General features: G+C 40.5%; 1 protein-coding gene across 1 annotated transcript in view; it reads right to left on the reverse strand.

Annotated features, from left to right (window-relative positions):
- Window positions 1–11,550: 11,550 nt before the first annotated feature.
- The window catches only part of LOC143887461 (uncharacterized), a 49,140-nt gene continuing 47,284 nt past the window's right edge, over window positions 11,551–13,406 (reverse strand). The window contains exons 9-10 of the mRNA XM_077391542.1: window positions 12,283–12,356; window positions 11,551–11,884 (exon numbers count right to left, since the gene is read on the reverse strand). Of these exons, the coding sequence (XP_077247657.1) occupies window positions 11,757–11,884; window positions 12,283–12,356 (202 nt within the window). The 3' untranslated portion in view covers window positions 11,551–11,756. The remainder of the gene's footprint in view (window positions 11,885–12,282; window positions 12,357–13,406) is intronic.

Here is a 13,406-nt window from a genome sequence, read left to right on the forward strand (position 1 = left end):
CCCCAACATATAGGTGGCACCAAATCGCTGGGTGTGATCACCAAATCGTAAATTGCGATTTGGGAATCGCACCTTATGATTTCCATCCAAACCTATATATAGGTGAGGAGGTGGTAAGCCTAAAATAAGGTTTTCATTGTTTCAGAAATTGATTTTTGGATAAAAAAACCTGTCTCTGGTTTTCAACTATTTTCAAAGTAGACTTTGTTTATAAACCCTAGTTTCTTTATCCAAGAGAGAGAAAGTAGAGAAATTCTTACGGAGCTCGCACTAGGCGTCGGCATTCTGTCGAATTTCTGAAGATTCGGAGCGACACCCTTTAACTAGCACTGTTGCTCTACCAAATTTAGGAGAACTCAGGGCATCTTATCCAAATAGCACCATTGTTCTACCGAATTTTCAGGGAACCTGAAGCTCGTCATCAGAATTTCTAGAGAACTCGGAGATCCACCATCCAACTAGCGTCGTTGTTCTGCCGAATTTCTAGAGAACTCGGAGATCCGCCATCCAACTAGCGTCGTTACGCCGCCGACTTTCTAGGAGGCATCCCTGCTCCTTTGATAAAATTACATTTATTTCATTGTTTTCTGCACTTCTGTTATAAAACACCGTACAGGGTAGTTATAGGATCCATGGCTTCAAGCCTTGGGTCCTGTAACGTAAATTCCGTACCTCTCTTTGTAAATAGGGCTACGTTCCCTCTCCTTATCCGCCACTCTGTCTCCGGTCCTACCATAGACAAAAGAGACAAAAACGAGAGCCCTCGTGCTCCAACGGCGTCTGACAAACGGAGGGAATCAGAAACCCACCTTTTTCTTTCCTTTATGTCTTGTCGCTTCCGTTTATTTTAGTTATCCTGATTGTGGTCACACTGCGAGATCCTCTAGGGACTCGAAACATTCCGTAAATATACCTTCAATACGGATAACGCCAGAACTGATTCTTCTTTTTTCCTCTTCAAATCCTTTTTCATTTACGCAAAGGAATTAAGCCTAATCGTAATAAAGGGTAAAAATTAAGATTTCTGATAAAATTATTTGAAACTGTCAAACAAAGTCAAGAGACCGGGTTTACCTGGGCATGAGGGGTGCCTAACACCTTCGTCGAATGTAACCATAACCCTTACTCTAATTTCTGTAAAGACCACGCCTTAACAAACAGAGTAAAATTACAGGTTCTAGGCCCCAATCCTAGAGTACAACTTTGGTTACCGCTCTTGCAAAGAAACTCAGATCATTATCCTTGTTTCATTTGAAAAGCAGACACGGGTTCTAAGCCCTAACCAAGGTGGTGACTCTGAGACTCTTTCTTATGAAATTCAGACCCCGATCCCGAGTTCACAGGAAATGCAGACAAACAAGCACTCCCCAAAACTCGATGTGGTGATCCCATGCTACCGAGAGGGAAGCGGGAAAGAACCGGCCCCCACAAACAGCAGACCACTTTTTAAGAGGTTGTTGTTGGATCAAATATCAACGGTGGTACCTCTGACGTCCACCTTGACGGGACTTAACGGTCGGCCACCATATAATTTCTTTGCATAAATAATTCAAATGTTTAACACTTACTCTCACTCTCCCCAATAACCGCTAATAAATAAAATAACATAATCTCAATAGTGCCTAAACAATACTCATTGTCTAATAAAACTAGAAGAAACAACGAAAAAGGGAAATCGAAAAGTCACACCTCCACTCTCATCCGCAACACGAGGGTCAAAATCTGAAAATGATAAACCACAGTCAGTTGAAGAGCTCAGTACATAATGACTCACTACAAAACTAGGGTCAAAGAATGCTACAAAGAGGGAATCAATATGTAAATGAAGATGGTACAAACTACACATGAAGTGGTTAATACAAGTACAATAGTTGAGAAGCAAAGTCCACAAAGCCATATCTCAAAGTGTCACGTCAAAGAGGGTCCCAATAAGGGGAGCCACAAAGTCCCGAGAGATCCCTGAAAGTAATAAAAAAGGTACAAAACCACCAAATGGTCATCGGCTTAGCCCAAAATGTAAATTATTTTACCTGACCGGCCGCAGTTTGAAACTAGTTCCTAAGTTCACATACATGTCAAAAGGGTAAGCGAATAGCACCCACTGACAGGACCCAAAAGCCAACGTACTACCCCCATTGGTACGGGCCCTTATAGTTAGCATATATACCTAAGCCTCCACAAAAGATGTCCACATATGCACAAAGTCCAAAAGATTTTTGAAGGTCTAAAGATCACTGATTCACATTGGTTCCAAAAAGGTTTTCTAAAATAGTTGGCTATACAGTGACCAAAAGGTTCTTATATCAGAAAGGGTCACGTATTCAATACAAAAGTCATATGCTACCAACGAGTATGAGATTCAATAGATTTCATTCAATGAAAGAACAAGCATGGAAGACCCAAATTGAAGTCTAAGGTTACCGAGGATCGCACATATTCAAAGGGTGAGGAAGCTATGATCGAAGGCACTTATCGAATGGTAAATCCTCACACTAAAGTAGTACGGAATTGCGTACCTCAAATTTTCCTCTCTGAATCTTCCGGACTCGTAATCAATCAGCTAATATCACAATTATCCCATTATTATCAATGCGAGATCTAAGGAGATGAATCATAATACAAAAATCCCAACCCCGGAATAAAATGAGGTCAACGGGAGAGGAATGGGAAATCAAACTAGGATCTTTCTAAGTACTTCAGAATTAACATCATTATAGAATTTTCAAATATTTTTGGAATCATTTTTAACAAAAAGAACGCGTTTCCTCCATGTCCGTAGAGTACAAGAACGTAAAAAACGGACAAGAAATGAAGAAGTTATGAGTTTTTGAAGTTTGACCTGCCAGGGGAAAAACTGCAGCGCCGGACGTCCGATCCACATATAGTTTTGCAATGTTTTCGAAGTCTGATCCACATATAGTTTAGCAATGTTTTCAGTTGTCAGGCCCGTCTTGATTGGTGTGAAATGGGCTGATTTCATTAATCTATCCATTATTATCCACACAATATCATTGCTTGAGGGTGTACGAGGTAGAGCTGTCACGAAGTCCATAGTGATCTTCTCCCACTTCCACACAAGAATGGGAAGTGGTTGCAATGTTCCCGCAAGTCTCTGATGTTCTGCCTTAACCACCTGACAGGTTAAGCACTGTGATACAAAATGGGCTATCTCCCTCTTCATATTATTCCACCAAAAGTTGTCTTTCAAATCCTTGTACATCTTTGTGCTTCCAGGATGCACCGAATAACTTATAATGTGAGCTTCTTTCATAATTTTCCTTTTTAATTACCATTATTAGGAACACGAATGCGGTTGCTGAATCTCAAGGTGCCGTCCTAGTGAACATGAAATTCTGATTCCTTTCCTTCACCTAGCTTACTTCTGATCTTGCACAACTCGGGGTTGGAGTCTTAGGCAATTCTGATTCTCTCTTGCAGGTGGGTTGAAGTTGAAGTGCGGCAATCTGAGCCCCAAAACTTTGCCCACGAATCTCAATTCTACTCTGTGTAGATCTTCCAAAATGTTTTTCTAGGATGTGATTAAAACTGCCAAATTAACTGACGACTTTCGGCTTAGAGCATCAGCTATCACGTTGGCTTTACTAAGGTGATAGCTTATGGTCAAGTCGTAGTCCTTCAAAATTTCTAACCAATGCCTCTATCTCATGTTCAATTCTTTTTGGGTAAAGATATACTTTATACTCATGTGACCAGTAAATATCTCACATGGTTCTTCATATAGGTCATGCTTCCAAATCTTTAAGGCAAAGACCATCGCTACCAACTCCAAATCATAGGTTGGGTAATTTTCCTCATACAGTCTCAACTGACGGGAGGCGTAGGCTATAACCTTCTCGTTTTGCATCAATACACAACCGAGTCCTTTCTTTGAAGCATCACTGTAAATAGTGAATCCTACTCCGTTAACAAGCAGAGTTAGGATGGGAGATGTAACTAGTCCTTGCTTCAAATCTAGAAAACTCTATTCACATTCTTCTGACCAAACAAATCTTACTGCCTTGCGTGTCAAGCGGATAAAAGGGGCTGCGATACGTGAAAAGTCTTCCATGAATCTACAATGAGTCTTCCATGAATCTACAATAGTAGCCCACTAAACCCAGGAAACTTGAACTTCCGCCACACAGTTCGGCCTGTTCCAATCTACCACTGTTTCAATTTTCTTAGGGTCCACAGAAGCTCATTCCTTGGAGATCACATGTCTAAGGAAAGATATCGATTCAAGCCAAAACACACACTTCTTAAATTTTCCAAAAAGCTTCTCTTTTCTCAAAATTTCTAAGATAATCCTTAAATGCTTCTCATGGTCTGACCGACTTTTAGAGTACACCAAAATATTATCGATGAACACAACCACAAACCTTCTAATAAAGGTCTAAACACCCTGTTCATCAGGTCCATAAGAGCTATCAGGGCATTAGTTAATCCAAAGGGCATGACTAGGAACTCGTAATGCCCATACCGAGTACGAAATGTCGTCTTTGGGACGTCTTCCGGTGTAATTCTTAACTGATGATAACCTGATCGAAGATCGATCTTAGAGTACACACACGCCCTTGCAACTGGTCAAACAAATCATTTATCCGTGGGAGCGGATACTTGTTCTTTACTGTAACTTTGTTTAATTCTCTATAGTCTATGCATAATCTCATACTCCCATCTTTCTTCTTTACAAACAGAACTGGTGCTCCCCATGGTGAAACCCTAAGTCGTACAAAATCCTTCTCTAACAGTTCCTTTAACTGAGTCTTCAGTTCTTTCATTTCCACTAGTGCCATGCGATACGAGACCCTAGAGTTAGGCAGCGTACCAGGAGCTAAATCAACTCTACCTCTCGATCTGGGGGTAGACCTGGAAGCTCTTCAGGAAAAACATCAACAAAATATCTAACCACTGAAATATCTTCAATTTTCACATCATTGTGATTTACTTCAATTATCGATGCTAAGAAGGCTTCAAAGCCTTGTATAAGCAACCGACATGCTTGCATAACAGATAGAATCATAGGGATAGAGTGTGCTCCGCTCCCTTCAAAACAAAATTTTTCCTCTCCTGGAATCTCAAAATTCACTGTTTTCTTATTACAATCAACCAAGTCATAATGAGCTGACAGCCAATCCATGCCGAGGATCACATCGAAATCATAGATTTCTAAAAGTATTAGGTCTGCCACCAATTCTGAGAGGCCAAGACTTAATAATCCTATCGGTTATGAGATCATTTCCTACTGGTGTACTGACACAGATTTCATGGTCCATAGGCGCAAAAGGTAATAAATGCAATGTAGCATATGAAGAAGAAACAAATGAATGTGTAGCTCTAGAGTCAAATAATGCATATGCATAAGAAGATACAACAAGTAAGGTACCTGAAACCATAGTGCCGATAGTCTGAGCATCCTGGTGAGTAAGAGCATGTAGACGACCAGGAATATGGGGCTGGTCAATCTTCGGCTATCCCGCAGGAAGAGCTGGAACAGTTCGACTATGAATAGTTTGTCTGAATAGGTTGGGTTCGAACTGCAGGTGTTCTCTGAATTGATTGAGAGTCGCCTGCCAAAAGAGGGCACCCTGCGATCTGGTGGCCCATCTTGCCACATCTGAAGCATGCACCCGACGTCCACTGACATGACTCGAAAGGGTGATTTTTCCCACAATTTCCACACTTAGGAGCTGTGGTCTTGACATGTTCTGACTTAGTTTGACGATTCGCCTGATTCCTTTGATTTCTGACATTTCCTGACTTGCCACGAGACTCTTGAAATGATTGTTGCCTTCTAGAGGGTTGATACGGGGCTAATCCTCTGGAAGACTGTCCTCCTCTAAAATCACAGTCTTTGTTTCTTTTCTTATGATTTTTCTGTGAAATCCAACGAGCTTCAAAATGAACTGGTTCTAACTTTTTAGCTCGGTCAACTAGTTCAGCAAATGTTTCTGGGGCATTTGATCTAGCTATCCTCTTTTATTGCTAATCCATGCTCGAACTTTTCCTTCTTAGTAATCTCATCAGGCACCATTGTCGGAACATAACACGCAAGCTGTCAAATTTAGCCTCGTACTCCTCCACTATCATATCTCCTTGCACTAGCTTAGCAAATTCTCTCTGCATCCTATACAGAGTACTTCGAGGAAAATACTTAGCCAGGAATTCAATACAAAACATTGCCCAAGTGAAAGGGCCTTCATGATGTTCATATTTGCGCTCAATTCCCTTCCACCAATGAAGGGCTCTTCTTTCTAGCATATTAGTTGCATAGTTAACTTTGTCTTCATTCTAGTTACAACCCATTGCCTTAAAGGCCTTTTTAGCACTTTTTAACAAGGATTCGGCGTCATATGCCGACGTGGATTCCTGGAAGTATTTTGGTGCCAATCTCATAAATTCAGAAATACCAAACACTTGGTGAGGTTGCCCTCTAACCTGAGGCTGCTGAACTGGTTGAGGCTATTGTCGTTGCTGATTTGCTAAACCGATGACTATTCTCATAAAATCCTTCATTTCTACTCGTTCTTGTTTAATGTCATTTTGGGGCGCCACAGGTTGAGCCACACCCAGGTTTAGATTTTCTCTGAGTTTCACATTCGGTTCTTGATTCACATTCTGAGCTTGTTCACCTAAATTCTAAGGTTCCAAGTTTACTGGCTCATTTGGGGCCTCATTCTAATTTCCACCAACAGTGTCATCTAGGGCCTGATGTGGTGCCGATTTTTTTCCTTCCAATTTTTCCCTCTTTCGGGATCACCACTTCAAATGGGGGGGGGTGTTATTGAATGTCTGCATTTTTCTGTGAACTTGGGACCAAAATTTGAATTCCCTAGAAAAGAGAGTTTCAGAGTGACCACCTAGGTTGGGGCCTATGACCCGTGTCTACTTTTCTAATGAAACAAGGATAGAGATCCAAATTTCATAGGAAGAGCAGTAACCAAAGTTGTCCTCTAGGTCGGGACCGAAAACCCGTAATTTTACTCTGTTTTTAGGCATGGTCTTTACAGAAATCTGAGTAAGGGATATGGTTACATTCGGGGAAGGTGTTAGGCGCCCCTCATGCCCAGAGAAAACCCGGTCTCTTGGCTTGACTTGGCATTTTTTAGAGAAATTTATCAGAAAATCGTGATTTTTATTCTTTATATAGATTTAGCTTAATTCCTATTTTTATTTTGAAAGAATGGAGTAGAGAAAATAAAGAAAAAAAGGGGTTTAGTTTCCTCCATTTGTCCTACACCTTTTGAGGCGCAGGGCTCTCATCTCTGTCTCTTTTGTCCATGATAGGGCCGGAGAGAGAGTAGTGGGATAAGGAGAGGGAACGCGACCCTCTTTACAAAGAAAAAGGTACAGCATTTACATTATAGAATTCAGGGAAAGAGGAATCATGGACCCTATAACTACCCTATGCCGGGTTTTATAATAGAGATGTAGAAAGTGGGAAATAAATGTAAATATACCGATGGGGCGAAAATTCGACGGCGCAGCGGCGCTATTTGGATGGTGTAGCTCCAAGCTCGCCAAAAATTTAGCAGAAAAATGGCGCCAGTTGAAGGGTGTAGCTCCCAAGTTCTCGGAAATTCGACAGAACAACGGTCCTAGGAAGGTGGTATCCCTCCGAGTCCTTGGAAATTCGGTAGAATGCCAACGCCTAGTGTAAGCTCCCTAAGTATTTCTCTACATTCTCTCTTAATGGAAAAGAAACTAGGGTTTTGCGGAAAGTATTCCCTCGGAAAGATGAAAAACTTAGAAAAATTGGAAAATGGACGGAATTTTGCTGAAAACGGGTTCTGATTCGATCAGAATCTGATTATTTACAAGTTTTTGAAAAAATCTGAAACAAATTGCAATTTGTGATTTTTAAATAACAAATTGCGATTGCGATTTATTTAAAAAGTATATATATTTTTAGGGTTTTTTCGGGGTTTTTCGAGAGTTTCGGGGGCCGTATCTCCTTCGTTTGCACTCTAAATCGTGCGCGGTCAGATCCGTTGGTCTCCTTGCAGCAAAGAGAACCTAATGAACCTAAATTTACGCTCTGAATTGGTGTGATCAATTTCGGTGCGGTCGAAATCAGGTTTTCGGGAGTTTTCGGTAGACCATGACTCCTTCATTTGGACTCTAAATCGCACGCGGTCATACCATTCATAAATGTCCACACTTGCATAAATAATCCAAATAATCAAATGTTTAACACTTACTCTCACTCACCTCAATAGCTAGTAATAAATAAAATAACATAATCTCAATAATGCTTAAACAATACTCAATGTCTAATAAAACTATAAGAAACAGCTAAAAAGGGAAATCGAAAAGTCACGCCTCCTCTCCCTCGTCCGCAACACGAGGCTCAAAATCTGAAAATGATAAACCACAATCAGTTGAAAACTCAGTACATAATGGCGCACTACAAAAGTGGGGTCAAAGCATGCTACAAAGAGGGAATCAATAGGTAAACAAAGATGGTATAAACTACACATGAAGTGGCTAATACAAGTACAATAACTGACAAGCAAAGTCCACAAAGCCATATCTCAAAGTGTCACATCAAAGAGGGTCCCGATAAGGGGAGCCACAAAGTCCCGAGATATCACTGAAAGCATTTAAAAAGGTATCAAATCACAAAGGTCATCAGCTTAGACCAAAAAGCAAGTTATTTTATCCAATTACCGGCGGTTCGAAACTAGTTTCTAAGTTCACATACCAGTTGACAGGGTCAGCGAATAGCGCCCACTGACGGGACCCAAAAGCCAATGTACTACCCCCATTGATGTGGTCCCTTATAGTTTAAATATATGCCTAAGACTCTACAAAAGGTGTCCACATATGCACAAAGTCCAAAAGATGTTCAAAGGTCCAAAGATAGTGATTCACGTTGGTTCAACAAAGGTTTTCTGGAATAGTTGGGTATACAATGATCCAAAGATTCTTATACAAGAGGGTCACATATTCAATACGAAAGTCATATGTTGTCAATGAGTATGAGATTCAATAGATTTCATTCAATGAAAGAACAAGCATGCGACGCCCAAATTAAAGTCTAAGGTTACCGAGTATCGCACATATTCAAAGGGTGAGGAAGCTATGATCAAAGGCACTTTATCAAATAGTAAATCACCACACTAAAGTAGTACAGAATTACGTACCTCAAATGTTTCTCTCCGACTCTTCTGGACTCGAAATCAGTCATCTAATATCACAATTATCCCATTATTATCAATGCGGGATGTAAGGAGATGAATCACGATACAAAAATTTCCCATTCCTCAATGGGAGAGGAATGGGAAATCAAACTAGGATCTTTCTAAGTATTTCAACATTAACATCATTATATAGTTTTCAAATATTCTTTGAATCATTGTTAACAGAAAGAACGTGTTTCCTGCATTACCATGGAGTGAACATAAAAAACGGATGAGAAACGAAGAAGTTATGGTTTTTTGAAGTTTGAGCTGCCGGGGGGAAAACTGTCAAGGCGGACTTCTCGGACTTTTTGCCGGATGTACTGGAATATTGCTGAGATGCCGTCTTAGATTCACACCCGCCCTGGAGCCTGTTGTTTGCTGTTTTTTTTTTCGGACGTCCGCCCCTGCGCAGACCCAGTTTTCCTGAAACACGATTTCCACCCTTTTGGTACAAAAAACGACCATAACTCATTTGTTTCTCATCGGAATTGGGCGCGGACGGGGTCGTTGAAAAGCTTAGAGCGAGGAGCTTGGAAAGAGTCCAAAAACCTCACCGGAATCCCGTCTGGAAGCGATTAGGAAAGAAACTTAGATCTAGGTCAAAATCACAATTTTCACTTTTAATAATCAAAGCATGATGATCTGGAGTTCAATGGGGATCCAAAGACACGATCAAACCCAAGGAACTCTAGATCCATCGAATGAATTCTTCCAAGCACTTACAAATCCCAAAATAAATTCTCACAACTTAAGATACAGATCTTTAGGATTTCTAAAAGACGATATTATCAAGGGATGGAGTTCATACCTTGTTTCGCGATCTAGGGCTTGCGAACTAGGTTCTCCTAGATCTCCTGTACGAAATTCTTCTCCTTTCTCACGAAAATTCTCTCTTGGGGTTATAGAAAACGTGTTTAGGGTTTTTATTAAACTCCCAAAAGATGTATTTATAGGCTCTCTCTTAAGAAGCCCTGATCAAAGCCGAATTCTCTAAGACAAAAACGCCCCTCACATAAAGGAAAAAATGAATTTAATAAGAAGGGGGGGGGGGGGGGGTATTTACATTTTGAAACAATAGCATACTAATTATTAGATTAAAGTCAGTGATTACAGTCCTTGGATTCAAAAGATGAGCCATTTCTTGTCTCCATCTCAAACAAACCGACATTGGATTGCTATTTCCCAAGAATGCGGATTTAACTGGTTTATCATCGGAAAAATTCAATTCAGCGAGAACTAATCAAACCAAATGAGGATTACAGTACAGGCATGGGTGATCAGTGGTCCTGGCAGAAAAAAATACCCATGAACCATCGTTATTACAAGATGGGCAAAGTTTCCACCTGAGCCCTTGCAAAAATCTTCGTTATTGCAGATGGGCACATTTGGTTACCTCATGTATTTGGATTTGGATTTGAGTTTTGGATACAAAATACATCAATCATCCTCATGCTCATGTTGTACGAGAGAGAGAGAGAGAGAGAGAGAGAGAGAGAGAGAGAGAGAGAGGGAACAAGGGACGTCTGGCTGCTGCAACAGCAAGGTCGAGGAGCAGCCAAGGTGAAGGCAATTGCCACAAATATTGATTTGCAAATAATGTCTTGCAGAACAGATTTGGAAATCGGATTTTTTTTCACTATTGTAGCTTATTTGGAAATCAAAGGATCTGATTGAGTTACAAATCTCAACTGAAAATGTGAGAAATCCAAATCTAAATCTTGTGGGTATCCAAATGTGGCCTAAGGGCCCGTTTGGATATCACATATTTTGTATTTGGATTTGAAATTGACTTTTGAGTACAAAATGAATAGATCTGCCAGCTCATGTTGAGGGAGAGAGAGAGAGATGGAAGAGGGTACTTCCTACTAGAAGGGAGAGGTTGAGGAGCAAAGAGAGTGAAGGAAACTGCCAGATCTGTGGATTTCCAATTACTTATTACGACAGCATATTTGGGAATCGGTTTTTTTCACTGTCAGTCGCTGATTTGGAAATCAAAGGATTTGATCCGGATCCAAACATCAACAAAAAAAGGGCTGCAAATGTGAGAAATCCAAATCAAAATCTTCACGGCATCCAAACGGGCCCTTGCGCGGATTTTAGAATCTTGGATTTCCTCAAAATTGTAGATGGGAGACAAGAGAAGAAAGCGACGAACCGTAGTTTTCTGATTTCTTGCCCTTCTTTCTGACAGCAAGAGAGTAGGAGATCGTCCCATGTTTCCAGGTTTTAGAAATCATAGGATGCGGGAGAGATTTCTAAAATCTGGATTTTTTACGTAAAATCCAAGAAACGCTGTTAGTAAATCATACAGCAACTTGATCATGAACCCTCTTTTCAATCTAAAACCTGGATTCTAAAATCCGTGTATCCAAACAGCCCTGAGGCTGTCTCTCAATTCGCAAAAATGTACATATGTATACATATAAAAAAAAAAATGATTGCACACAGAGAGAAAGACAAGCAACTGAATACATTATTATTGTTACATAACAACCGCTTGGGCCATTTTGAGCCCCCAGCCTCAAAATTTAGTCACTAGTACTTAACAAGCCAACATTGCAAAGAGCCATCTTATTGGGAAGGAGTGGTATTCATCAGACCACCGACTATTTTGACATACTCTGCTAAGTCCATTACTGCGACCTCTTCTCCATCCTGGATGGCAACCAAAACGGATGTTGCGATACCACAAACAATGCCTACAAGGAAAGATGATTACATGTCAAAACAATTGCAAGACTTTGTGGGGTCAAATATCATACATTATACCTTGCAAAAATCCAGGCCCAAGAGTGCCCCCATTGGATACACCTCGCCATCGTGCATTTATAATTACTTTATTTTTGCATTTTCAGTGCTATTATAATGCACATTGATGACTTGGGTCCAATGGGGGCGTCCTTGCGGTTGGTTTTTGCAAGGGTGTCCTTCAGTGCAGCCAACCACAAGGGCGCCCTTCAGTACAAGCACATACATGTCAGTAAAAGGGCAGCCACTCTTGAAATTTACATGCAGGTAAAATGTACAAGGGTATGCATGGAGTTAAATATAACATGTGAGAGTGACCCAGATTGGGAAATGCAAACTTTAGTTTTACCATTTTCGATTACACCAGGTATCATGTTGATGCTCTTCTCAAGCTCAGCTGGGTTCTGAATACCACTTGGGAAGCTGGACAAGGATAAAAATTGATTCAGTGTATGAAGTACATAAGAGGGGAATAGATGAACATATATCCAATCTTTCAAGAAACCAGTATCACATTACTATTTCAATCTAGTTTGGAAGGCATATGAAACATGCAATAGGCACCTCAGAACAGATTAATACGACTATAATGTAAATTACCAAACAATTCATTTTTTGACAATAGAAAATGCTAACTTCATTAATTTGGAAAACCACTAATATCATTAGCACGCAAGGAAAAATGGAGAAACAAATGGAGAAGTATTTCCACGAAAGGCAATTTAAAATTGCAAAAGGAGAAAAAGAACTCTACAAAAGTATTTATAAGCAAACTTTAATGGGACAATGTCCAAAACTTTTACCAGGACATGTATAATACTTGTGATTGTCTCAAAGGGAGTGCAGTTTGCAGAGGCAACTCTTCTCTGTGGTTATTCAGTGAGCATCGATCTTTCCTAACTTTAGAGGTATATCGATGACTTCTTGGGACGATATTTGGCTGAGTAGGTATTTTAAGGAGGTTCTGCACCCAAGGTGGGAACCAGCCTCTCGTAAGATGTTGAAGCTAGACTTTGATGACTCGAGCCTTGGAAACTGGCATTGGAGGTCTATTGAGGACTGCAGATAGAGAGATGTTATGTTCTTTTTGGGGGTCTGATCGGAGTACATGATTCTAACAAGACAGAGGTTCAGGTGCTTCTACATAGTATTAAGTTGTCGGATCAATTACAGTTACAACCGTATTAGATTATTATTGAGGGTGATTCCCTCAAAGTGGTTAAATAAGAGTTGATGTCAGACACTCATTGGGATCTGCGAATGCTATTGAGGAGATCCATGATCCACTGGAGGGACATGACATTGAGCTCAGACATGTATGACGGTCAACCAATTATGATGCAAACTAACGCGCCTGTTCTGGGATCACCAGAGAGTCGTCACTATTGCTTGATCAGCTCATTAAGTGAGGATGCCTCGAAATTTTGTTCCGTTCGGGGCTGATGATTTTGCCCTGATTGTTTTCTCTTGTTA

The sequence above is a fragment of the Tasmannia lanceolata genome, unplaced genomic scaffold (genome assembly GCF_043159265.1).
Source record: "Tasmannia lanceolata isolate RefF3 unplaced genomic scaffold, GAP_Taslan_0.1 ptg000012l, whole genome shotgun sequence".
NCBI lineage: Eukaryota > Viridiplantae > Streptophyta > Magnoliopsida > Canellales > Winteraceae > Tasmannia > Tasmannia lanceolata.